Genomic DNA, 26,814 nt, shown 5'->3' on the forward strand with positions numbered 1-26,814 from the left:
ATTAAGCAGGCAGAGCTTCTACCTTCAGCGGCTCATACAGACAGAAAATCATGGTCCCGCCATGCACAAAACTACATTATGTATAACTTTTCTTGGCTGTAAAGTTCAGAATATATAAATGTCTAAAACCAGGACAGTCGACTTGAAAAAAAAATTAGGTAGTTCATACTTAATAAATCAGCCACTCACAGAACCACCACCCACTTAAATAGAATGTGGCCAATATTTTTGGCTTCTCAACACATTTGATTCTGCTGAAATATTTTGCTGATTTTTTTAAAAGATGGCTAGACATATATACTTAATATATACATTTTACACAGTGTAATATTTTATATATCTGTATATAATTCAAGGAAACCAAAGAGCCTGTAGAAATCTACGGGCACAGGAAGGACAGGCTGGGCAGGGGCGAGGCTGCAGTGAGCAGGGTACGCAGCCCCGCGGCACGGCTTGGGGCTCTGTGAGGCCCTGCCAGCAGCTGGGCTGTGCGGGCTGGAAGGGGGGAGCCTGAGAGGCTGGAGTTCGGCTAATCCCTTTCAAGGTCTGGAGAAGTGGGGAAGGGTGGAAAGAGGGCTGGGAGGAAGTGAATGTAATGTTTAACATAATGTAGAGATAAAGATGCCCTGTAATCAGATAAGGGCTGACTCAGGAGAGGGGGTCGGAAGTATTTATGGGGGGTGTAAAAGTTCCATTCTCCTTATCTGAAAGGGGGGCGCGGGGCGAGAAGGGCCTGTTCCCAGATGGCAGATGGAGTTACTTTGCTCCACAGGTATGCCCAGAGTGGAGGCTCCATCCTGGTCTTTATACATAATTGCCCGAGATCCGATTTGGATTTTCTCCTGACAGCCCCCCTGCCACTCCAAAAAAGGAGTTCTCTGAAAAAGGCGGTCGATGGCTGGTGAGGCTGGTCTTTAAAGGACCTGTTTTTGTAACCAGAGTCAGCCTTTCAGCAGAAACAATCAGCGATGGCTACAGTTTCTCTGTATCAGACGCTTCGCCTTCTATCACTGCTTTTAATTAACCCTCCCGCTTCCCAGCAGCAGAGTAGATCTCCTCTCTCCCTCTCTCTCCACCCCGATTTTGCCTCCCTTCCCTCCCCTTGCAAATAAGGAAATTGAAGCTCAAAAAGAGGTTTCTTCAGCTACTGAGAAGGTCAAGGCACTGCTGACCTTTCTGCCTCTGAACATTATTTACAGACACAGTGTTGCTTCAGCACTATTTCCTACAGTTCCTTTGTTTACCCCCATAACGTGGCCCATACAGGGCCAGCTTTGAATCTGGAGAGAACTTAGAAAACATTAAGGCCCGACATCCTGACCTGGCTGTTCCACTGTAGAATCAGCACCCCCCCCACACACACACACACCCCGCATATAAAAATCTAGCTTTGAAATTGGTCTGTGCCTCCCCATCCTGCTTTAGGGTACCACCTCCCTCTTCTGTATGTTGAGCGTCACGGGACAGCAAGTCCTGTTTTTACAAATGAGTCCACGTTAGGAACACAGGACATTTTTCGTAAAGAAACCACATTTACATAGCAGATCCCCAGCTTAATTTATAAGAGTTTTACTCCAAATGCACCTAGAGAACATGGCGTTGTTTGGGTGGCGAGAGTCAAAGAGCATTTGTCGTGGTGTTGATTCTCGGGGCAGCTCAGCTCAAAGTCAAGAGTCTGGGGCCCTGCTCACCTGGTGTTCATACCGCATCTGGAACTGCACTGGGTTGTAATTAGTTACACTGTTGTAGCGGTTGAAACTTGCAGGAGCATCTTTGTTGTTATTTTCTGAGAGAACATTTTCTGAAAAATTTCTAAGACATGCTAGCAGCATTTCCCTTGTGCACTTTAGAAACCGAATCTACCTTTGCCCTTCCTGCTCCACCTCGCTGCCCAGCCACCCCCACATCTGGTTAAAACGTGTTGTTTAATGCTTTACAGAGAGAGAGAGGAGGGGAGGTGGGAAGCACTGTTCCTCCTTTATACCTTTTGGTAGTAGAGCTCATTGCGTTTCTCTTCTGGGTGGGGTGAAATGCCTGAGTAACGTAAGCACACCACAGATAGGAAGCAGTTGGCACGCAGCCATGCAGCTGGATTATCCAGACATCCTTCACAGCTTTCAGCACGACATGTTATCCCCCGGCCTTGTTTTAAATAGCCAGCTGCCTCCGTTAATGCTGGCTGGTGGAGATGTTGCCAGAGATGGCGGGGTGGAGAGGGGGTATGCTTCTGTCCCCCCAGCCTCAGCACCCAGAGAAGTCTGCCCTGGGGGGGGACATAGGAGGAGCCAAGACAGGAAAGAGGATGCTGCAGACTGAAAGCGAAAGCCAAAGTCGGCAGTCTGGAAGCTAGGGGACGGGGTATTCTTTTTAATCTCTAATCAATGAATACTTTTTGGAAGGAAGTTTATGGCACTAACATAAATAAGTAATGCAAACTCCCTTTTCATACTTAATCCCCTCAAAGGAAAGGAGACCAGCACACAGCTGCAACACAAAAAAGTAAAAGCATGTTTTAACAAGAGGTGTGTAGAGTTTCAGATACTCACCTTGGCCGTTTCCTGTTCAGATGAACCCATAGTGCCCTCACAAAAGAGTTGAAAAGGCTGTGTGTCACACTAGAGAATTACCTGTCCTGAGGACCCTTAGTTTTTCGAGAATAAGTGGGGTATTGGGAGGGGGAGACATTCTCAAGTGGTTTGTATGCAGCTAATCTAAACAAATGGTAAGAGATATTCATAATCTTTTTATTATAATCTCACATTTTCAATTCAATTTTTAAAAAGAACACAAAAATTAGGGGAACAAAAGGACAGCTGCAAATCAAGTTTTGGTGAGTTATTCTAAAATAGGGGGAGGCAAAATTAGACAAAGCCAGTCAGTCACTCGAGTGTCTGGGAGGCTCCGTCATTCACTGCGATTGCAGGACACCTTCCTGTGGGCTTCGCCGGCTGTGTAGGGCAGGTCCCTGGAAGCATACAGTGTTTGAAGACACTAAAGAAAATTACTAAAAATAAAAAAAAAAAATGATAAAAAAAAATCTCTCTGTAGCTCACGGACTGGGAAGCATTAAAGTACAAGAACCCGATGAAGCCCACCGGTCTCTAGCACACCCGGGAGTGGAATGTGGAGAGGTGACAGGAGGCCTGGGGTTTGGGGCGCTTCCAGCACCCCGCGCGGCACGCACGGGCCCAGGAAGCACGCAGCCGTGTCGGACCGCAGGCAGGATGGAGTCCTGCACTGCTCTGAGTGAGAGCGCACAAAACTGAGACACCTCTGTGACCTCGGGCTTGAAGAGGGCCGCCCGTCTCCATCACTCAGGCCCAGCTTTCTTCTTTGTTCTCCTTCTGTAGAAATCTTCACAGAGCCTCCAGCACCTCTGATCTTCAGTTCTCATTTTTTCTGATTGTCTGAGCTCCCCATGCTGCAGTGGCTTTTTTTTAAGTAGTTTTGTTTTGTTTTTAAAGATTTTTATTTCTTTTTAGAGGGGAAGGGAGAGAGAAAGAGCAGAAACATCAATGTGTGGTTGCCTCTCACATGGCCCCCACTGGGGACCTGGCCTGCAACCCAGGCATGTGCCCTGACTGGGAATCGAACCTGTGACACAGCCTGAGCTCAATCCACTGAGCTATGTCAGCCAGGGCTGCAGTTGGCTTTTATAAGGTTTCTGTTGAAGCATTCTCTTTTTCAAGTGGCTTGCTGGCTTCCATGAGAGTTTTTAAAATCACACCTGCTACTATAAGCCTGCTTGCCCCAACTTAGATTTTTTTTTTTTTTAGTAACTTTATACATGCATTTACTAGTCCTATTCAATTTATATTCACTATTTCCCAATTTCAGCAATTCTGTATAGTTTTTTTGCATGTAAATAATTAAGGAGCTCACTCCAAAATTCCAGAATGTCAAATCCAAAGGATGTATTCTAGTATTTGTTTCACCAGACCTTTCTTGGAAACTCTTCTCCCTCTCAGCTCTCCATACAATACTTTCCATTGGTTTTCTTACTTCTCGGGTGGTCCTTCATGTTCTGCCGTCTAGCACTTCCTGAACTCTCTCGGTGCTGTCCAGTGGTAAATTCAACCACCTGAGTGTTTACATCAGCACCTCAGGCTTTTAATGATTCCACAAGCAGCCTCATTATCTCCCCTATTTTTGTTAGCTACATCTGTCAACCAAGCCGGAAAATGTGGTGTTGCCCTTGTTCTCAATCTCTCTGATCTGAAGGAACGTGCGTGTTGAATCCTGAGATAAATACATTAACGATTGAACCCATGTGCTGTAAACCATGTGATTTTTAAAAAAATTTAGTGCTCCTGTTTAATGAAAAGGAAAGCTATACACCATCCCAGTAAACAAATGAGTATTGAAATTGAACACTGTATTTTCTCAGGATTCTATTAGCTGCAAGTAATTTTTTAAAAACCTGTTTATAGTAGCGTGTGTGTAGCTCAGTCACTCCCCAGCCTGCTACATGGGAGCTGCCGCTCCAGGCTCTGGGGGCGAAGCGATGAACAGAAAGGGCAGAGTCCCTGCTCTCAGGAGGTTTCCGATCAGGTTGGGGAAGGTGGGCGAGCAAAGAGGGCAGAGGCTGATGCCGTAGAACGTGGAAGGACAAAGCAGGGGGAGAAGATTTAAGAGGAATGGACGGTGATACTTTATACAAAGAGGCAGAGCAGTCTTCTCTGATGAAATAAATAACTGTGAAAATGAGCCTGGTTGGCGTGTGGGAAGGAGAGTGGGTTTTTAGGGGCAGAAGTGGCACGCACGAGGTCCCCGAGGTGGGATGTGCCTGATAGGCCCATGGCGGGCAGCGGGGCCGCAGCGGGGCGAGCAAGGAGGAGAGAGCGGTAAGATAAGTGCTGGATTGTTGCTTTTACTCAGAGTCGGATGTTTGTTTGAGTGTCGTAATCTTGAGTAGTTACCTATTTTCCTAGAAAGCTGGGCTAGCGTGGAAGGAAGGAGGCCAGTGAGGAGACGTCTGCCATGGTCTCAGAGGCGTTGGCAGCTGGGGGTCGGGACAGTGCTGATGGGGGCGGTAAGAAGTGGAGTCGGCATATGTTTCCAGGGGAGAACCAGTGGGATAGGAAGGCGGTGGGGATGGAGAGTCCAACCTGAAACTAGGTGACTGAAGTGCCCACTAGGCAGCTGGTTTTACTGGTCTGAAGCTGAGGGAAGAAGTCTGGAAAGAAACGTGAATGTGGGCACTGTTGGCCCTTAGAAAGTACCAACGCTGCAGTTGTTGGCCCCGGCTTTGGTCATGGATGGTTCAGAGTTACCAAAGGAGAGGCAGCGAGCACTGGTACAGAGTAGTGGGCATGCTGGTGGGTACGGGTGCAAGGGCTCTTCTGATTGTGTTTGCTTCCTTAGTGACATTAAAGTGAGCTCATCTGTCATCTGAGAGGGAGGACATGCGAAGTCATACTGGGGATGGAAGTAGCAGGGTGCTGGGTGGCACACGCGGACCCGTGGAGGGTAGTGGTTATGACTCAGACTAGACCTCTAAGTTAAACAGAGTGGGGTTTTTCCTGGAACCGTACTCAGCAGCCTGGGTGGGAGCGTGGAGTTAAGTACATGGTGGGATTTCACTGGATTTGGGGTTTCGCCAGGCAGTTGCAATGAGGAAAGAGAACAAGTGCGTTAAGGTTTTATGCAAAAGAGCGTCGTGATAGCCCATGGAACTTCAGTTGGGTAGAGAGTCAAGTGAGAGTCTGAGGGGTGTGGGGAATGGGCCGTGGAGGTGGTCATGATACTAGACCATGGTCCCCACAGGGTAGAAGTGCTGGGGTCTCGGGGAGGGAGCTACAGAGTCAGGAGGTGGTGGCTGGAGAGCAGGATGCTCAAAACTGAGATTCCGGATGTTGTACAGCTGTTGGTTTTGACAAGCTGAAGGGTGTGGCCTAGCCATGGGTGGCAGTGGCTGGGTGTGAGACCAGGGCATCAGAGGAGAGGCTTTCCGGAAACTGAGAGACCGAGGAGTTGCAGGAATCCTGTGAGTGAGTAATGAAATTTCAAAGATCCATAACAGGGATTGTAGGAGAGGGAGGGACAGTGAGCCTGCTTGCTGACGTCTTCAAGGAGTGAGGGGGAGCGACCCAGAGGTGTGGAAGACTGAGAAGCGCAGGGGGCATGGTTAGACTTGGGAGCTTCAGAGGAACTGGGGAGAGGGCCCCTCGCCGGCAGCAGGGGTGAATGAATACCCTACCCCACAGCTAGGCTCAGTGGGGAGGGGTGTGCGAGAAGACAGCCCGGTGGGCGTGGGCCACAGACGCTCAGCCCAGAGCACCTCTGTACTTCGGTTAAGAAAATGAAAGGGATGCACGTGAGGTGCCAGGAGTAGACTGGTGGTGGCCAGTGGCTGGGGAGAGGGGAGAATGGGGAGTTAGTGTGTAATGAGTGTGGAGTTTTAGTCTGGGAAGATGAAAAATGTCCTGGAGACGGATGGTGGGGATGGTTGCAGAACAATGTGAATGTGCTTAATGCCATGGAATCGTGCACTTAAAATGGCAAAGTTTACATTATGTGTTGGATATTTTAACACACACACACACAGACAGTCTGAGGAAGGTAAGGGGTGTTGGGCCCTGAGTCTGGCGGGCCCAGGTGGTGTGGGTCACAGTGCAGGATGAGCTGTGGGGGGTCATGGGAAACCTGGGTGCGAGTTTCCCTTGGGGTGAGGGGTTTGGGGCACAGGGACTGTCCCAGTGGTCTCGCAGGTGGCAGCCTGCGTGGCCGGGCCTGGGGGGCAGGCAGGAGGAGGGGTTCTGTGTTACCCTGCATCTCTTTCCCTGGAGTCTGGCGCAGTGCCTGCCACATAGAAGATGGGAGTTGTTTGAATGAGTAAAAAAAAAAACAAAAAAAACTCTTTACAAAGAAAGAGAGTAGCAAGTGAAAATTTGACGGCCTTGCTGAAAATCCAAATGCATTTCCCACAAAGCCTGAGAAGGAAGAGAAATTGGAGTTGGTCTCCAGAGGAGAAAGGGGATGTTTGGCAAGTGTGCAAAGGAACTTACTGTGAAATCGAAACTGAGACTGGAAAATGCAAGATCAGACAAAAGGGTACACCTGTGTAGAGCGTATTTCAATTGAAATATTTTCCCACCTATGTGCACGTAAGTGATTGCATGAGGAATTTGTGGTTTAGAAATGGATTTTCCTGTTGTTACGCTAAATTGGAGGATTATTTGCTTCATAAAATGTTACACCTTGGTCACTCACTGTAAACTGAGTTTTAAGTGTTGAAACCACAATGTCCTTTTAAGTAATAGATTTGTCTTTCCTAACTCGTAGATACCAGTCCATAGAGTTCAGCTCCTTTGTTTTATCATTGATGCTTACCACCTAGGAATTGGAGAATGTTATGCCTGCCTATATCTTAAAAGGCTGACAGATATTTTTAGTTACTGCATGTCTTTTTTTAAATGTCCTTTTATATTGAGTATTGTAAGTGTTTTGGCCTTTTTTCCCTTAAAAGTGGAGATGGGCTGCCTTTTAAGGTTGCTGCCAGGCGTACACTTTCTTTTGTTGAGTCCAGCAAATGCTGGCTGGTGCTCGGTGGGTCGTCTTGCACTGGGAAACATGTCCTGCGGCTACCAGACCGTTGTCATGCCCCATTCTTCTTGTCGTTGTAGTGACAGCTATATCGTGCGTGTCAAGGCTGTGGTTATGACCAGAGATGACTCCAGCGGGGGATGGTTCCCGCAGGAAGGAGGCGGGATCAGTCGTGTGGGGGTCTGCAAGGTCATGCACCCCGAAGGCAGCGGACGCAGCGGCTTTCTCATCCATGGCGAGCGGCAGAAAGACAAACTGGTAATGGCAGACGTGGAATGCGGGGGTTCGGTTGGTGGTGACCGATTTCTTTACTTAAGTCATAGCCTTCTTGCCATAGGTTATGTTTCCCTTCTTGGTCTGACTTCAGACTTCCGTGAAAGCTTCAAAAGTTCTAACTGTGGAGCGGCGCCCGTTGGAGAGCGCAGCCCCAGCTTTGCAGCACAGCCACTGTGCACCGCGCAGCTCGGGCGCTGAGAAGTCACACAGGGGGCTGTCTCGTCTGCACCTTTGACTCAGTGAGCTGCCTTTCTGCCGCTGTAACAAGGCACTCAAAACAGAAGGGTGTTCTTTCCATGAGTCAGGTGGTAGTGAGCTGTGGGGTCAGAGGTTTTAAAAAGACGGGGTGAAAGGTAAAGTGGAGAGAAAAAGTGTCATCTGATATTTGGTTACTTCCAAGTAGATGTTCATCTTCAAGGTACTGTAGCTTTTCTTTCATAGCGTAATGAATGAAACACGTTTGGGGAAAGTAATGAAAAGCAGCGGCATCGCACTTCTGCGGTAGATTTGTAAGTGCTTAAAACGACACGCCTCAGAGTGGAATCGTGACCTCCCAGTGCTGGGGGCCTGGATGGTCCATTCAGTGGCCGAAGGAACTTGAATGTCCAGTTCTGTGTTTTGAAGGAATCTGTGATACGAGGGAAATTTGAGTGTCTGAATCTGTTTATAAAGACACCGCAGGAGTGTGTCAGTGTCACCTCTGAGACCCTCAGCAGTGGCACCTGGTGAGTTTTGTGTGCTAAGGGTACAAATACTGTTTTAAAAAGTTACAAAATAGATAAGACAGAACAATTTATAAATGTTATATATGAATGAACACATGCACTGTTTTCACACTGGATTCATTTCTGAAAAGGAAATTAATGAAAATGGAAACAGAATGCGGGTCATTTTAAGAGGTGTGTCTATTTAAGAAATCTCTTACGTAATAGTCAGATAATTAAACATTCTTCTTTATAAGATACTCACCATAAAGGCAGTGTGACCACACACCAATATTAGATGAAGTAACTCTCCTCTACCCAGCACTGACCGTGTGGTAGCCCTTTGGTTAGGTCGGAACACGGTGTCCCGACAGCAGCCTGCAGAGTGACCTGAGGAGGCCAAGGCGCAGCAGGACTCCTTGTTCTTGGTGGCTCGTCCTGGGAGTGTGGAACCGGTGTTTGATACCCTGTGACTCGGACCACAGAAGTGAACCGGGGTCGCATGTGTGCAGCCCCTCTTTGCTCTCTGATGTAGTTTTCCCTCCCTGTGCACATTTTTGTTTTTACATACCTACAATCAGAGCTCATAAACAGTTCTGGGGCTCATTGGGTTTGCCCTAACATTCCTGGAAGCAGTTTTCCATGTTGCTGTTATCGGGTTGATTGACAGTTTCTGTTTATTTGAGCATCTCCTTAGTGTCAGGTGTTAATTAAGGTTCTACACCCGCCCCCGCCCCCCCCAGTATCACCTATCTGCAGTTGGTTTTGTTTTTTTTTTTAAAGATTTTTTATTTGTTTACTTTTAGAGAAAGGAGAAGGGAGGGAGGAGAGGGAGGAAAATGTCGATGTGTGAGAGAAACAAAGATTGGCTACCTCCCACACACCCACAGCCAGGGACCTGGCCGGGGACCCAGATACATGCCCTGACCAGGAATCGAACTGGCAACGCCTCGGTTTGCAGGGAGATGCCCAGTCCACCCAGCCACAGCGGTCAGGGGCTGTCTGCATTTGTATGCCTACCTGTATATTTCACATAAATTATTCTCTTGGAATAATTTGAGGGTCAGATTTTTATGACTTCTGATTATTGTTCAAAGAGCAGCTACCAGCATATATGAGAATTTCCTTTCATACAGTGAAGATCAGTTACTTTATATCTTTACCAATTATATCTTTACCAATTCAGTAGAGTATCAGTTATTGTTATTGTAGATCGTATGTTGTCGATTACCAATGAGATCACATGTTTTTCTGCTTGGTAAACAGTGGCAACTAAATTATCTATTAATGTCCTTCATATACCTATTGAGATCTTTTCTCCTTTGTGTGCCTTCTTGTATAACAAGGATATTAATCTCCATCTGCCATATTTGCTACAAATACTTTTATAGTCTTTTCCTTGCCTTTTTATTTTTGTTGATTTTTTCCAAAATACTTTAGAAAAAAATTTTCCCCTTTTTAAAGTTACTACTTTTTTTTCCCCTTTTATCCTCACCTGAGGACATGCTCGTTGATGTTAAAGAGTGGAAAAGGGAAGGGGAGAGAGAAAGATGAACACTGATGTGAGAAAGAAACATCAATTTATTGCTTTTTGATGTGTCCCTACCAGGGATGGAACCTTCAACCCAAGCGTGTGTCCTGACTGGGAATCAAACCTGAAACTTTTTGGTTTAAAGTACAACCAACGCTCCAAGCAACTGAGCCACACCAGCCAGGGCTTGTAACAACAGGGCTTGCTACTTTTTGTTAGCAAATTATCTTACCTGAATGGTTATATCTTTTTTCCCTGGTATTTCTGTGGTTTGTCGTAGACTATGCCAGCCCAAAATGGCCTTTAGATTATCTCATGCAGCTCCTTTATTTTATAAATATTTAAACTTTTATATTAACTTTTGCCAGTTTGTTCAAGGCCCTTTATCTAAATAACTTATGTTAAATTCCTGCAACATTCTGTAGTGGGAAAATACTGTTATGTCCTTCGTAGTTGGGAGCCTCGGTGCTATAGGAAGTGATCCATTTCCCCTGTCTGGGGCACCCGTCCTTAGCAGAGCCAGCTTTGGGAACCATTTCACTGTGAAGCCAACACCCGGTCCCTTCATACCAACTCTGCCCAGTGACAGGGCAGTCCTGGTTGTGGACCAGCTTCTGTTGTCCGATGCTGTTGTGAAATGATTGTGTGCTTCTCTCTCTGCCCATCATGTTTTCCCATCACTCCGTCCTCTTCCTGACCCCTTTGCAGTGACGCTCTTGAACTTTTATATCATATCCACTGGTACTTAAATCACGCCCCCAGCTGTGCTTCTCCATCTTTCTGCCCCTGCCTTCCTTATGTCACACCTGGGAAATCCTGGACTCCCCGGGAGTCCCTGGACTCTGCCACTTAGCTCCCTCTCTCTGCCCTGCCCCACCACACGTGCGCGCACACCCTTGGAGACATGGTGACTCTTCTTTGGCCTCCAAGCTTGCATAGTGTAGCACTCCCACCCACTGGGGAATGTGAGCCCACGTGGAACCCCTGCCTAAGTGGTGGGTGTTCGAGGAGAGAGTGGAGATCGGTTCTGGAACGCAGTGGGTGGATGGTGTCTGAGCTGCCAGGATTCCAGCTGGGACGCAGCGTGCATTTTCAGGTAGAAACCGTGTGGTCCACAGTTCTCCCCATGTGGTCAGTCCTAGAATTCAAGCATCAGTTTTTGCTGTGTGAATTATTTGTGGAGGCCTGTGAACTTGACTGCCATTGTTCCTGTGGGAAGGTTCCAGACATCAATTCACAAGTTGCTATTTGGATGATCTTTTGTGAATTGGGGACAGTCGAGTTTTTCTGAGCAATGATAAGCAAATTTTAAATTTCTGCATTCAGGGTAGAGGTGGAAGAGGTTGACGGGGATGAATTATAATGGAAGAAATACAATAAAATACACTTTCTTTTTTTTTAAAAAAAATTTCTGAGTTCCACCTTGTTTTAGATGGATTAGAGGAGTGTACTCCTGAAATGGGCCCTGCAAGAACCACCTTAGGAAGATGATCCACATGATCTCAAAGGCCGGTCATCCCATCGTCGCTGTGAGCAGGGCCTGAGCTCTCACGCATGTTTGGTGGGAGTTCCAGCCGGCAAAGCTCTTTGAAAGGCAGTCTGGCAGGATCCTGACTGCCGTTAAGTGGGCACCCCTTTTACCTGGCGGTTCCACATCGGAACCCCTATAAAAAGGATCGCCTGCCACGGTCTGTGGCAGCAGCCGTTCTCCACCGAGTTTGGTCTCCAGCTCCCTGTACACTGAACAGTGACTGATTTTGTCTTTGTGAGTTATAGCTACTTAGCTACTGATATTTATCATGTTAGAAATTCAAGTGGAAAAAAATTTCAAATCTTGAATAGTAGTTTTTGCATATATGACATTCTTTATAAGAAATAACTATATAACTATTTTCCATAGTAAAATTAGAAGACTTAGTGTCGTTTTATGTTTTCGCAAATCTCGAATACCAGACATAACAGAAAATAACTGGATTCTGATGTGTATTCCTGCTTTCAGTCTATTGCAATGTGTTTTGGTTGGAGTATTTGAGGAGAATCCAGCCTCACACAGGTACATAGTTGGAGGAGGGAGTAATACCCTTCCAGACCACTGCAGATACACTTTTTGATACTGCACCAACCACTTGGCTTATAGTTTTATCTATGACTGGGATCTGAAACCATACTGATGAATGTTTCACATTCTTATATTGAAAGCCACTGGCTTATCTTCAGTGGGGTCTTTTCCTCATTCCTGATTTCGTAGCCTCATGCACTGGTCATTTGGAAAATAATGGTTTACTGATTTAAGCAGATCTTTCCAACGTTGACACATGTAACTCTACAGTAACAAAAAATCACATTTCTTAATATTACCACTAATCTCATTAGAAGAATCTTTAAGCATTGGGAAGCTGTCCACAGTTCTTTCACTTTGAGAGTTCAAATTTTATTATTGGCCACAAATAACCTCCGTTCATTCTCCTCGAAGTGACAGGCTCACTGTGTCCATAGTCAAGAAAATATCTGCCAGATACACAGTCCGAATAACCACAGTGGGTCTGTCAGTGTGTCTGTTAAGTGAGTCCATGAAAAAAGCGGAGAGTTCAGCTCACAGCTGAAATAATTGCACAAGCGCCTTTCTTGAGACAGTCGTCATTCCTCCCCACGCGGCCGGAGTAAAAAGGCTGTTAGAAACCCTCCTCCCTTTCCCATCCGTGACTGTGCAAAGCCAGAGTCGCTGCCTGCACTTTAGCCAGAGCAACATGTCGCAGCAACTGGCAGTGGAAACAGAGATGAGCACCCCTCTCATCTCTCATAGTGGCAGGGCAACTATGTGCACTGCCGTTTCATCACAGAATAAAAGACGTGCATTCAAGGGTCAAGATTTAATCATTTTTAATGGCTTCTTCAAGATCAATCCTACGTGAAACTGGCCTTTTTTATTTTGACCATGAAACAGTGACGAATGCGATGACTTTGGTGCAGGTTGGTGCCACGGCACAACAGCTTTACCCGCTGGTCCTTTCGCACCTTTAGGAGAAATGACAAAACGATGAAAAGGCAATAAAAAAAAGTCCTGTATGAAAACATTTGTGCCGTCCTGGAACCCCTGCACAGCAGGGGCATGCGGCTGCAGGGCTCCCAAGAGCCACAGGCTACACTTTGAGCACCTGTATAAGGGTGTTCATTCCAGCGCTGTCTGTAAAAGTGACCAGTTAGAAAGAACCTAAAAATCCCATTAGTGGGGAGAATGGCTGACTAATTCTAACACATTCATACTAAGGAATATTAGGAGCTATTAAAGAGAATAACTTTTAACTGCCTGTATCTCTTCAGACATGCTTTTAAGGAAAATAAGAGACAAGTGGTAATTTGTAGGTGTGGCCACATTAAACACAGTTACACGTAAACTGAGGTACTCAGGCCACCAAAAGGGCAGTGGGGTTGCGTCCGCCACACTGACAGTGGGTAACTCTGGAAACGGACAGGCAGGGAGCGTGGGGAGGGGAAGATGAGTAAGAATGAAGCCTTCATATAATTCGCTGAAATTACTTAAACTCTTTTACAACTTGTATTTCCTGTGTAGGTTTTTTAAAGCTTCCAACAAAAATATACAATTACTTTTTTCCTCCCCATGCATCTCATTTAAATAGATATTTTAAAGCCTTTCAAGTTTTAAGTTAGTGCCAAAATTTCACTGGATAGTTTATACCTGTTGGTAAGATTAAAGCTTCTGAACTTTTTTATTTTTACCATTAAACTAAAATATGTAATGATGTTATTTTTCTGAAGAGGACATAGAGAGATGGTTTCTGATCCCCTCCCCCTCACTGAACTTAGGTGGCTACACTTACTTTTCTATGAATTTATTAAACTTCTGTAAAAAAAAAAAGTACTGTTATAATAATCTTGAACTTGGAAAACGTCAAATGAAGACTAATTTTTTTCACCCTAAAAATATGGGAAAATGAAGTCTTTGTTTTTACAAAGAGTTTATTTCGAGACTTTGAATTGAGACTATTAAATTCTAAAATAGATAACATTTGTTAGTTAAAGCCTGGGTTATTTGGATTTCCTCAGTTTGGAATGGGGCCGGGCTGACATTTAGCCATTGCACTATTCTTAGGGGGAAATGGCCATAATAAGCAACTTAATCATAAATAGAACTGTGTGAAGGGACTGTTGTCTTCTTTCAATTCAGGGTAATGAAGTTCTTTTTTCAATTCAGGGTAATGAAATTAACTGCCTGGGACTGCTGCGTGATTCACTGTTTGCTGGTGGATCTCATTTGTATAAGTCAGGGGACCTGTAGAAGGCAGCGCTTCATTTCTGTGTGCCAGATGTGTCTTTGAAACCTGTAGTCATTTAAAAATATTTGCTGGTTTGAATTTATACTAATTCAGGCAGGCCTTTACTCTTCCCCTTCACTTAGTAAGATTTCATTTTGTTACATGAAGAGCTTTGCCAGAACAAGATCAAAGCCATTAACACTTAGCAAAATTGTTTTGGGGTCCATAGGAATAAATATTGTTGATATTTTAGAGGTGGGTTTTTGTGTGTGTGTGTGTGTGAATAAAGAATGGAATTTACATTCACGTGATTGCAATGCTTCTTATATACTGTAACATTATACTCTGGAATCTCTATCAACAATAACACTGTGCTAGACATAGAGGTGTTTTATATTACTTCTTGATCTTTTACAGTCTAGTTAGCGGAATAAGACTAAGGCACAAGCAATGTTAGAGAATAACGTGAAATCTAGTACTAAATTGTGAAGATGCCAAGAATGGGAATAAATAAAAGTAAAACTTCATGGTACAAATATACTGAAAAATGAGTGTGACCCTGTTAAGTTTCTCTTCATTCAGTGTTTTCAGAGCATGTTCATGCATGTGTTCTCATTGATAAATGTTAGTGTTATTTCTATTTTAGAGATAAAAGACTGAGGGTCTGAGACACAATCTGCTCAAAGTTTTAGCTCAGATACAGGGATAATAGACATCCAGATCAGGGTAGTAGCAACTGAAATGGATTGACATAAAAGAAATTGAAGGGGAAATGAAACAGACTTAGTGATTAATAATACAGGGGTAGAGAAAGCAGAAGAGGCTAAGATAGTTATGGAGATTTTGAACCAAACAGAATGAACAGAGAGGGATTGGCATTGCTAGATAGGAGGAAGTTGGGAGAGGAAATTAGTGGCAGAAATTTCAGAGCAGATTAAGTTCATTTTTCAACATGTTGAATTTGAGGTCACTGGAAAACACCCATCAGGTCAGAGGAGGGAAGGTTGAGAACCACTAATGCAAAGGCCCTGGCGTAGAAGCAGTAACCCTGGAACAGAGCAAAGTGCCAAGACCTGGGCCTCAGCTTAGTGTCCCCCAGGCAGGGGGTGTGGAAGAAGAAGGAGAGAGAGGGAGAGCATGGTTAAGGAGTATCACAGTACAGCGGGGACCACCAGAGGCAAGGGGATGGGGTGGGGTTGGATGATGAATCAGCAAAGAGTGGCTGGTCCTCAGAGGCAAGCAGAGGCCTTTCAAGATGGACTGACAGATAGAGATGGCAGGGGTGGAGGGTTTTCATTAGTTGCCGCCACCAGTGATGGATGGTTCCTAATTAGATCTTTGTAACCAGACTCCATCGTGACTGTTTCACAAGTAACCAGCCTGTGTGTTTCAACCCTTCAGGTGGTGCTGGAGTGCTATGTGAGAAAGGACTTGGTCTACACCAAAGCCAACCCAACCTTTCATCACTGGAAGGTCGACAATAGGAAGTTCGGGCTTACTTTTCAAAGTCCTGCTGACGCTCGAGCCTTTGACAGGGGAGTGCGGAAAGCAATTGAAGACCTCATAGAAGGTACTGAATTTGCTGCTGCGTTCTTGTTAATTCCCATTGTCCACCATCATATAATTGTAGTCTGTATGCAGGCGTTTTGTGGGGGCCTGGTCAGTAGATGCCAAAACTTTAGGAACAGCCAGGATAACAATTATAAAGTGGAGAATACAGGGGGAAAGAAGGTGGGTTTCAGAGTAAGGATTGGTCCCAATCAGTTTTTAGACTTTACTCTGGAAAGACAAGTTCTAGCCTTGCACGTGAATGAGTTTTTGATGGAATCCACTTTTCCCTGACTACTGAAACAGCTTTGGTCTGGCCTGTCTCGGCTCAGAAGTGGAGACCGGACTCCAGTGGGCCCAGACGGCCCCAGGTATACTGTCCTTTAGTGATCAGAGCCCAGGGTACAGCTGCCACTGACCGGGAAAGTGCTCTGGGACTCCTGGAGCCCTGGTTTGGTTTGGGCCTTGGTCTCTGGTGAGTGGTCAGTAGACACTGTGTTGTGTTTGATCCTGGCCTGGGAGGCTCTTAGGCCGTCAGATCTCATAGGCTTTTTATGGAGTCCAGAGACGCAAACACGGAAGTTCTCCTCTTAAACACGTCCAACTATCAGATCACAGGGGTGATGGCACCACAGCCATGTAAAGAAGAAAGAGGTGTCCAGCAAAGAGCCAAGCTCGGAATTAACTGATTATATAATATTATATAAATTTAGTCATAAAAGAGTGTATGTTTCATCTGTTTAAGAAATAAACATATTAGGAAGTCATTTTATTCATTGTGGATTTGTGGGAAGAGAGAAAAGCAAATCTTCAATGAAAAACTGCCTGGCATCAGTAGTAGGACAATTGTAGCCAGAACACGAATCTGTAAACTACAACCACGTGACAACCTGTGAAAATGACTGTTTACGTCATTGGTCTTACATAAGTAACTAATGGGTAGAGTGTTAAACATAGCTTTGAAATGTTTAGAGAGAAAATAGCTCCTATATTACTGATAGCAGTTTGCAGAGTGTCAGTATACTTAGTTACTGAATCTACAAACAAAATGGATTACTTGCAGTTTTTTTCTATATACTCTACCCAGCTGTATTCTATCAAACTGGCCTTAAGCAGCGATTGACTAAAATAATTCAAACAGTAGAGAAAAGTCCTGAAAGAGCAATAGGAACCACACAGAGGGTATTGTGGGACTTACTCTTCCTCCTGTGACTCAGTGGAAATGTAAATATTCTTCTTCCCTTTCTGAGCAATTGTTTAAGACCTAACCAAGAAAAGGAGAAGATGGAGAATAAGTTCTTTTGGTGTATCTATCACTTATGCAAATTTCAATACTTTTCCTTTTGGACATTAACTGTCCTTTGTTGAGCCAATAGGTACTATTAACAGGGGCCGGGGGAGGTTTTACTGGTCAGTGTACCAGAGTGAAGAAAGAGATGAAAAAGTAAATACAGTGAACCCTGAAGGACCCGTTCACTCCACGATGGAGTGAACCAGGGTTTCAGCCTGCAGAAAGAGCAGACTCACTGATGCTCTAGGATCGCCAGAGAGAACAGGTTGCCCTAGTGTCTGCTGAGAGGGTGGCTCCCACGGCCCGGTTTTCAGAGTGCAGTGTCTGAATTTCAGAACAGGAGGTCACCATGCTCCAAACGCCCCCCTTGGTCCATGAAAAGACCAGAAAGCCCAGTCCAGTTTACACAGCGAGGTGATGGTGGGTCTAACCTGGGGGTTCTCCACTCCGTGCTTTGCCTACTGTACACAGTGGGGACCTGGGGGGTTGCCAGCCGGGGCTGACCTTGACCATGTACCCCCAAGCAGTGGGCAGCTCTCCTCGCACCTCCTCCCTGCGTTGCCTCTCTTTGTGCTTGTTGTCTAGTAGCTGGTGCAGAATTTGAGGGGTTCACTGGGAACAGCCGTCTGCAGAGTTCATTTAGGGAGCATCCAGGCAAGAATCAATGAAAGAAGAGTAAATTAAAAGCGTTAATTCCCAGGTAGCATATTTCTGCTAGTGATCCAAATATGAAAGGAATGGAATGTGGTTTTATTCACATACACCCTTTAAAAGGTTGGGTTTGGCTTATCCTCTGCGAAAAACACTCACTACGACGTTTTTTGTCATTTCAGGCTCAACCACGTCATCTTCCACCATCCACAATGAAGCTGAGCTTGGGGATGACGACGTTTTCACAGTAAGTTCTCTGTCCTTTGCTTTCCAGGTTAGTAGGGAATGACTAGGGGAGGTTCTGTTGAAGGGCGTGAGAGACACTGCAGCTTGGCATCTGCTGTGCTGTTGGGGTGCCGTCAGAGAGGACTTTCTCTGTCACAGGTTTTTCTGTGCTGGGTTTACCTTCGTTTTTCCTGTTGCGGTGGTAACATCACCACGTGACGTCATATCTCCCGGACCTGTCCCAGGTTCTCTGGTGGTCTTCCCTCAGATCTACAGTGAACAGCTATCTGGTTTGCCTGGACTGTCCCAGTCTTAATGCTGAAAGTCCCTAGTCTTGCAAAACACTTCAGTCCCAGGCAAATAAGGACAACTGGTCACCCTACCGAGAGTCTTCAGTGCAACCGCCTCTGCAGCCACCGCAGGAGAAAGCCAGAGTAGCCTGGCTGATGAGTATTAAACACCCGATAAGAGAGGCCTGAAGGCTGAGTGAGGTTGGGCCCGGCTGCGCTAAGGCAGGAAAGGGCTTGGATATTTTGACACAGCTTGAGTTAATGGGATATAACTGGAAACACAATTTCTCAGCTTGCTTCTTCTTTTAAGTCCTGGACTTCTAGAAGTTAATTAACAAATAGTCCATTGCACACCTGCTGTGTGCCTGCTGTGGTGAGGGCAGCATTTTCAAACTCTTGGCCTTGACCTACGGTATGAAATACATTTATGTTGGAACCTAGGGCACATACACATCCAGAGACACCAGAAACCAGGTTGTACTTCATGCTCTGCATTATTGTTTTTTCTATTCTTTTTCATTTTTTCTACTTTTAATTATGAGACTTTCCAAGCACATAGGAAAATTTGAAGAATAGTACAGGGAACACTGTGTCAGCAGTTGGAGCACTTTGCCCCGTTCGCTGTGTGCATGTGGGTGTGCTTACAGACGTGGGTGTGCACACACATACCTTTGTGCGGATCAGTTGTAAGTGAGGCACCTCTCATCGATCCAGCACCCACCTCCTAAAAGTAAAGCATCCTCTTATGCAAACACAGCACCATTACTGCACCTAAGAAAACTAATAGGAATCTGATATCATCAGTAGTTCCCCAATTGTTTCTCAGTTGTTCCAAGAGTACCACTTATAAGCTAGTTTTTATTTCATATTTTAAGATATTGGTTGCAACCCTTTAAGCTTGATTTTCAGTAGACTCATCATGCGGCTAGTGGTTTGAAACACTACTTGGGGAACACAGAGGTGTGTAAGCCATAGCTCCAGCCCTAGTGCTAGATAACAGGGTAGTTTGGACAGAGATGAGATTGGCTGTGAAAGGCTTAGAGACTGGCACAGACTGCAGAGGACTGTGAACCAGAGTCCCTAACAGGGGGAGGGATGGGGGTTGGAGAAGACTACTAGGAGGTGAGTCTGCACTGGATCTGTGTCATGTGCATGGGGTTCAGCAAGTGGCTGCCCGCTGGGAACCGCAGAGACGTGTGTGAGAGTTGCCCGAGTGTTGAGGGTCCCGACCTGCCGGGACCAGGGTGGGCGAGGGGTTTCAGGAAATGACTTGGCTGTCCTTCCATGGAGCGGCTGGTGTGATGTGGCTCTGAACAGGCTTCCCATCGTGCTCCGAGCAGATCCTCTCAACAGTTGGCGTGCTGCTTACATCTGTTCCTTTGTCACATTTTGAGAGACAAACAACAGCAGGCGGGTTAAAAGGTGGCTTCCTGTGCTCCAGAGCAAAACTGTCACTCGCAGCTGCTTCCCAGCTACCTGCCAGAAGTGATTTATAGAATTGGGAGAGGGCAAGAGGCGGAGGGGTGATGGAAGCCAGCATCCCTCCTGGTTTTGCCCTTTAATCCACAGGGGATAAGCATCTGCTCCAGAGTCATGCCAAATGCCTGGAAGGAAGTGCAGAAACATGCCTGCTGCTTCCAGACGCTTGGAACTCACTGGAAAAGGAGCTTCACCTAATTGCGTTCTATGTAGTCCTGATGTATATGGCCCGTTGCCTTCAATCCATTTGTTTACAAATAAGGGACTGTTAGTAATAGGCCCTCCCTCCTCAAGACAGCCCCAGTCATCAGGCCATCGACCGTTGGGAAGACATCCCATGCAGTGATGGGCGGGTCATCGGGCCGACACACCGTGTTTCCCGTTTGTTCATGAGCTCCCTGTCGGTAGACTGCGCCTAAATGAGATGTCTGAAAGCTGGAGCCAAGGAAATGAGCAGCTGTGTCAGCTCCTGTATAGTCCACAGCTGCCCACGGTGTGCTGCCTTCAAACGCTTTTACTGCTAAGACAGACGTTTAGAACTTGGCACACATTTGTCACTGGAAGAGTGTAAGACGGACTGGGGTTAGGAGAACAGCAAGCATGTGGAAAGACCCGTGGAGGTGCCACCGAGGAGCTAGGGGTGCATCTTCCGTTTCTGCTGGCGGAGCTTGGGTTTCCCTGGTTCAGGGGGTTCCTTGGGCTTAGGAAGGAAGCAGGATGTTGTGGACGGGACCCTGACGCACATCCTGCGCTAGGGAATGCAGCGGAGGAAGGGGCGCCCAGCTCCCCATGGAGTAGTTTTCTGGCCTGGGTGCCCACCAGGCACGGCTGCTGCTGCTCACACTTCCCAGCCCCGACAGGTGTCCCCCCAAACAGCTTGTCTGCCTGCCTTCTCAGGACAGGACAGCCATGTTGCAGTGCCTCGGAGTTATGCCGTGTCACAGTGCACACATGTGTGCACACCTGCCCTGACCAGGCACCTGTTGCCAGTGCCCATGGTACCTCCATTCCATTTTACTGCCACCAGGCTGCTATGCATCCTGCCAGAACTACTGCGAGACTCCCGATTAGCAGCCGTTCCGACTTTGTAAGTTCGGGCCGTTTACCCACTCGTGTGTCCTCATATTTCTCCCTTGACCACTTGTGATTGTTGTCTCTTGTTAAAATCTGTCGTTTATCTCTCTCTGGCCACTGGAGAGCCTGCCCCTTTTTTGGCTTTCCTGTCTTAACTTGCTGAGTGAATGGATCTTCCTCCAAGTAGAAGCAGGTTATTTATCATTCCAGTCTCTGCAAGCCTATAAGGCTTTGCTCTGTCAATGCCCAATAAAAGGGTGACCTGAACCCCCAATACAATAGGTCCTTGAGTAATGTCATTTCAGTCGATGTCATTTCATTATAACGTTGATGAGATGTTGTAGGAACCAACGTCACAGACAGACGCGGGTCCTTCAGTGCGACCTCGGGAGAGCGCATCTGCAGTGCATGTGCGCTCCGGAGCGGGCGGGCCCAGAGTCCGGTCAAGTGCTGTGGGTGCTTCAGCTGTCCTTGTGCTGAGTGGCTGGATTCTGGCTCTAAAGCTGGGGGATTAGGGAAATAGTTGCTTCCTAGAAAAATACTTGAAAGTGTATAAAGTAGCTAAATCTTCATCTTCCATAATAAGCAGTCCTTACATAACATCTAAATCTGCAAATCAGGAAATAGTATAAACTCCATGGGATTGAAAAAAATGGAGACAAATACAAGAGGAGCCACAAGAGTTCTTATTCCTCCGAGGAGGGAGAAGCTCAGATGGAGAGGGGCAGGACTGCTGTTTGAGATATCAAGTGATATATGTACACGTATTGATCTTTTAAAAGAATAAGAGGGGTTTTCTCAGAGGGGAGGCGAGAGGTCAAGGGAGATGGAAGGATTGAGACAGGTACCTTAGTTACAGCCGCTTGTCCCGACCTTCCTGCTGGGGGTTCAGAGATTCAAGAGACGTGGCAGGGGTTGACTTCAGTTGGTGTAGGTGCCCTTCTGCCCTCGGTATTCTCCGCCTGGTGTCAGGAAGCAGTACGTCCACTGTGGACATAACGGCATGTTAGGATAAGACTTAGCTGGATATTTGCCTTGCTGGGTGGCGAGGGGACCTTAAACCAGCCAACTCTTTAGAAGTATAGGTCTTGGAATTTGAAAGGCTTTTGAGTCCTAATCCATGAGTCAGGTCACTCGTCTAAGACCTCACAGTAGTTCATAGAGGAGCAGCAGTGGACGCAGTCTCCCAGCCTCTCCAGCTCACCATGGCTACTTTTTTCTGCTGAATAATTATATTCAGGGTCTCTCAGCTGTCCTTTTTTTTTTAAACCACCACCAAATATAAGAGTTCTATTTTAGGGGTCTTGTGGACCCAGACTGGAAAGAGGAGAGATGAGAGAGTAGATACGAGCCTGGTGCCCGTGTGGCGCATTCATGTGGCAGACCTGGTGCCTGCTCAGCAAGTTTGGCCGTCTAGTGGTTCCCAAGCTGCAACGCGAAGCTTGACTGCAGCCGGGCCCACCACCCTACACACACCAGGTGTGACTTTTTCCCCACCCTCTAGGGTTCCTATCACCTGAGTATTGTTTTTGGATTTGGGCACCCCTTCTCAACCAACTGTACCCAATTTAGCCCTTTCACCTTAGAGAGTCCATATAAGGATGGATCCTAGCACCTAGCGTCCATCCTTATATAATTAGGTTACTTGTCCTGTGCACCTAGAATGGTACTGACTGTGTACCGTCCTTGGCAGAATGGAGAAGAGGATTTATTTAATCATTTTGTTTGCATCTGAATTCTCTCCTAGAGCCCAGTTGAAAAGGGCTGTTAGTTGGATTGTGTTTCGGTGTTTCACTGTATTTTATTTCTTCGGGTAGGCAGTCCTCCTTCACATGGGAAGACTGTTGTGTCTGCTGTGCCTCATCAGCTTCTAGCGGCTTTGCCCAGACTGGAAAGCTTCGTCCTTCCTGATGCCCCGCGCTTGAACCTTTGACATCCTGTTTACTACAAGCTGAGTTTTATTACTTTCTGGCTATTCAGAGCAGTTGTCTCTAATGACACCTCAGACCCCACCCGCCCACCCCAGGTGGTCAGATCAAGTGGTTGAAACGGAAGGACTGAGAAGCACTTCTTTTTATCCTAGATGGGCTTTTGCGTATTTGCAAGTTGTACTTGTTTTCACTCTTGATTAAGTAGGAAAAAGCAAATTCATTGAATTTTGTCATTATCAAGGTTTCACTTGTAGTAGAAGAGTACAGAATGCCACAAAATGTTCCTTTTCTTAAAAGGTTTTTCCACTTCATCTAGCTCCCCAACAGACATTAAAACTGAAGGCACGTCTACCAGTTTTGCACTAAAATGGATTTCACTTGCTGATTTTCTAAGTATTTTTAAAAGCTGAAGTGTGTGACCCGAGTGTGTGGAGTTTGGAGGTGAGGGAGAGGCCTGGGTTCTGCACTTCGTCCTGCCGTGAGTCAGACGCATTTCCTCTGGTCTCTGTGTACTGGCCCCAGGGAGGGGAAGGGAAGGAGCTGTGGTGTGGCGCGTCCCTGGCCCTGCGCCTGCACTTTCACATACATTACTGGCTCTGGGCCTCGCAGCCACCCGAGTCCATGTTGACACTTCATTCCTGCAGAGGAAGTCACCCAGGCTCAGAGAAGGTGAAGTGACTTGTGCTCCTTCCCACCTTCTGCTCAACCTGGAATACACACCCTGATCTGCTTGCTGCCTGTCAGAACTTTAAGAAAAGGAAATATTTACTCAATGGGTTTTAATAAACCTTACCTATCAAACATACCAGATATTTTCCCCCATTCAGTGCAACAGAGCCGCCTAAAATGTTGGACTTTTCAACAAGGGCATCAACTTAAAACCTCAGCCTTCTGTGCAGCAGAGACAGGGGGTCCCCAGGCCCTTCTTGAAGGCCCCAAGCTCCTTTTAGAACATCAGCGGATTAAAAATGTTTCTGTGTCCCTCCCTTTGGAATGAAGGGACTGGGATAGAGTGGGGTGGGGGGGACAATGAAAATAGATTGGAAATGTAAGTTCTATAAAATGTCACTAGCGAAATGGGTCTGTGGTGGTCTATTAAGAAGACAAAAATGTTTTGGGGGCCGCAGCCCTGTGCCTCGTGGTGGACACTGGGAAGCAGCAGCCCAGGCCTCGGAAGGTGGATGGGAGCTGCTTTATCTTCTAAGTGACAGTTATCCAGCTCACATTGCATAGTTAGAGGAGGATCTTTCTTTATTCAATGTGTGATACCTTACAGTGGCTAAATTAAAAGAATTAAGTGACTAAGGCTCAAACAAGAGCTTTGAAATGCTCTCAATTTGGGGAGGCCCAAAGGCATTTTGCTAACTCCCCCACTTGTGTCTTTCTTCATTCGCACATAGCTCATCTTTTTGAGCTGTGGATAGCAGGACACTGTTATTTCCATTTTACTAATTCATACAGAGTACATAGTCAAGGTTACGTGAAACCCAGCCTTCCTGCTCCCAGCCCTCCCAGTGAAGCTCAGCTGTGGCTGATCAGAGTCCTTTCCTTTGCTCTCAAAATTTCACCTAAGTTCAGAATTTAGAAGCATCAATTTTTTTAAGCATTTCCTTTTTGTTGTTGTTTTTCCCCAATGAAAGAATGCCCACTTTATCTACCGTCTGGGTCCCAGAGGGGGTAATGCCCTAGCATCTAGCACGAAGTTATCTGCCCCAGCAACCGCCTCTCTACCCAAATTGCCTGCTAGCTGGGACCACAGAAGAGCATGTGCATGGCCGGTTTTCTGCTCTGCCTGCCCCTTTGAAACAGGACACCCAGGACTAGTGTGGGCCCTTAGGACAGGTGAGCCAGTGCTACCTGTTCCCAAAGACTGTTGACACAGCGGGTGACAACTTCCTGTTTTCCAGAGGAGAAAGGATGGGCCACAGGCCTGGCAGTCTAGTAGACACTGCAGAGAAGGTGCACTTTGCTAAGGAGTTAGAAACACCAGCTCATCCAAACCCCCTCAGCCAGGAGCCTTCTGAGGCTCTCAGCCTTCCAGTTCCCTGTCTTCTGAGAGGCAGAAGCAGCCCAGGGTTCTATGTGGTCAGTCTAGTCTCAGCCCAGGATAGAGAGGAATGGCATATATTTATATTTATATATACTGTGCATATACATATCTAAAAAAAATAAAACAAGAAGCCCTTGGTACAGGAAGAATGCATCAGATGTTGAGATCTATTTTAGTGGTGCATTGCAGCAAAAATAATACAAATTGTGGTCATAACTACTAGTAAGCCATCTTTAAAAATTCAAAATAGCAGCCCTGGCTGGTGTGGCTCAGTGGATTGAGCACAGGCTGTGAAACAAAGGGTCGCAGTTCGATTCCCAGTCAGGGCACATGCCTGGGTTGCAGGCCGGGTCCCCAGTGGGGTCCGCGTAAGAGGCAACCGCACACTGATGTTTCTCTCCCACTTTCTCCTTCCCTTCCCCTCTAAAAATAAAAAAGTAATAATAATTTATTTTTTTAATCAAAATAGCATCTGCAGATGGCAGAAATTCTACTTAATCATCTGAGTGAATCCACTAACTCTTTTTGGGGGAAATAGGATTTTTATTATTATTATTTGTTTTTATCGATATATACTTGACATATATCCTGTGGCTCTTGAAGTAGCAAAGCAACAGTCAAACCCCCCTGGCCTGTATTCTTAGGAGGAGAGAAGGATTTTGCATAAAACTGTCAGTTCATGTGTTCTGGGGACATGCGGCTGAGGAGGTGGCAGCACCCCTCTGGAGGCAGGGAGGAGAAAATTGACAGTTGCTGGCCTTTCCGTAGCCTCATCCATATATACTCAGTGCCAGTGCCCTACCCAGGAGGCTGTAGACCAGGTTCCCCTTAATAGTTCCAAGTGTCCTTGGAAAACCAGCCCTTGCACACCCTTCTCTCCTACAACCACTGTCCGCCATCTGCTGCCTTCTTCTCTACCCTCAGGCCCTTTTGGAAAACAGATTTAGCAGGAAAACCCAGGGCAGTTGAAGGGATGCACGTGGTTCTAAAAACACTTGTTTGACTTTGAAATGTGTGGTCTGACCCACCTTGAATGCCCCAAAAAGCCCTTCGTCTGCAGCCAAGGCTCTGTCCCAGGATAGGTAACTTCATTTCAGCCGATGGCCCCCTCGGCTGGTCTAGCCTCTTGGTCCTTTCCCGCCCTCCCTGAGCTTCCCTTGGTCAAAGAGTTTAGCCTTCCAGGTGAAGGCAGCTCATTCCCGGGCCCAGCCCAGGTGGACAGAGGCGTGTGCTTCTTTAACCACTTCCAGGTGGGCCCTCTGCAGGTCGGGGGGAATAGCCAAGTGTCCACGAGGAAGAAATCATATAAAATAGGCCTGTACACAAAGAGGGCGCCAGCCACAGCGTTAGCATTAGTCACTGATCCTGCGGTCTCCTTTCTCCATGCCGACCATTTCCCACCCCACCAGGCAGCGCTGACCTTGGGGGAGCAGGCGGCCTCCACCCAGTGTCTTTCATGCTTCAGATTTTGGCTGATTGTCAACATATCATAACATTAAAGTCAGTTATTCAAAAGGAGAATTTATCAACTTTAGAAGCTCCATGGTTTTCCTCTCATTTGTTAAAATTAAATTCTGGAGAATTCTAGGAAATACTTGCATCCTCAAAGTAAGTACAACTTAGTGTCTGCAGAGTCCAGACACTGGAAGCTTACTGATTTAAACAAGTTTGTCTGCTGTTCACTGATAAATCTGAGCCTCTCTTCCCACCCTGGTCCGGGTTGCCCACCCATCCAGAACGCCCCTCCTCAGGGAAGCCACCCGGCCTTACCCTGCCCGTGTGTGTCACCTTCTGCGTCCGAACCCTCAGAGCACCCAGCCCGAACCCAGACACCCTCCGGGGAAGGGGTGGGTGTTTGTACAGCCACAGTGGGTTCGGTTGGGCTGGTCGTGCCTCTGTTTTGTGTTTTCAAGGTTGGCAGTGCCCACCCGTTCACCTCAGTGCT

The 26,814-nt window shown here is 46.5% G+C and overlaps 1 protein-coding gene and 1 long non-coding RNA gene across 4 annotated transcripts in view; one reads left to right on the forward strand and one right to left on the reverse strand.

Moving 5' to 3' along the window:
- Nucleotides 1-26,814, forward strand: part of SPRED2 (sprouty related EVH1 domain containing 2) — a 116,298-nt gene that overhangs the window by 80,292 nt on the left and 9,192 nt on the right. For all 3 annotated transcript variants that reach the window (XM_037126252.2, XM_037126253.2, XM_037126254.2), the window contains 3 exons: nt 7,626-7,803; nt 15,732-15,900; nt 18,003-18,067. In XM_037126252.2, coding sequence (XP_036982147.2) covers nt 7,626-7,803; nt 15,732-15,900; nt 18,003-18,067 — 412 coding nt within the window. The remainder of the gene's footprint in view (nt 1-7,625; nt 7,804-15,731; nt 15,901-18,002; nt 18,068-26,814) is intronic.
- Nucleotides 12,948-17,814, reverse strand: LOC119035036 (uncharacterized). Its single transcript, XR_008391210.1, has 3 exons — nt 17,601-17,814; nt 17,077-17,142; nt 12,948-13,071 (listed from the first exon to the last, which is right to left on the reverse strand). It is a non-coding gene; the product is annotated as an uncharacterized LOC119035036 (long non-coding RNA).

The sequence above is a fragment of the Artibeus jamaicensis genome, unplaced genomic scaffold (assembly GCF_021234435.1).
Source record: "Artibeus jamaicensis isolate MK-2021 breed Jamaican fruit bat unplaced genomic scaffold, CSHL_Jam_final contig_3174, whole genome shotgun sequence".
NCBI lineage: Eukaryota > Metazoa > Chordata > Mammalia > Chiroptera > Phyllostomidae > Artibeus > Artibeus jamaicensis.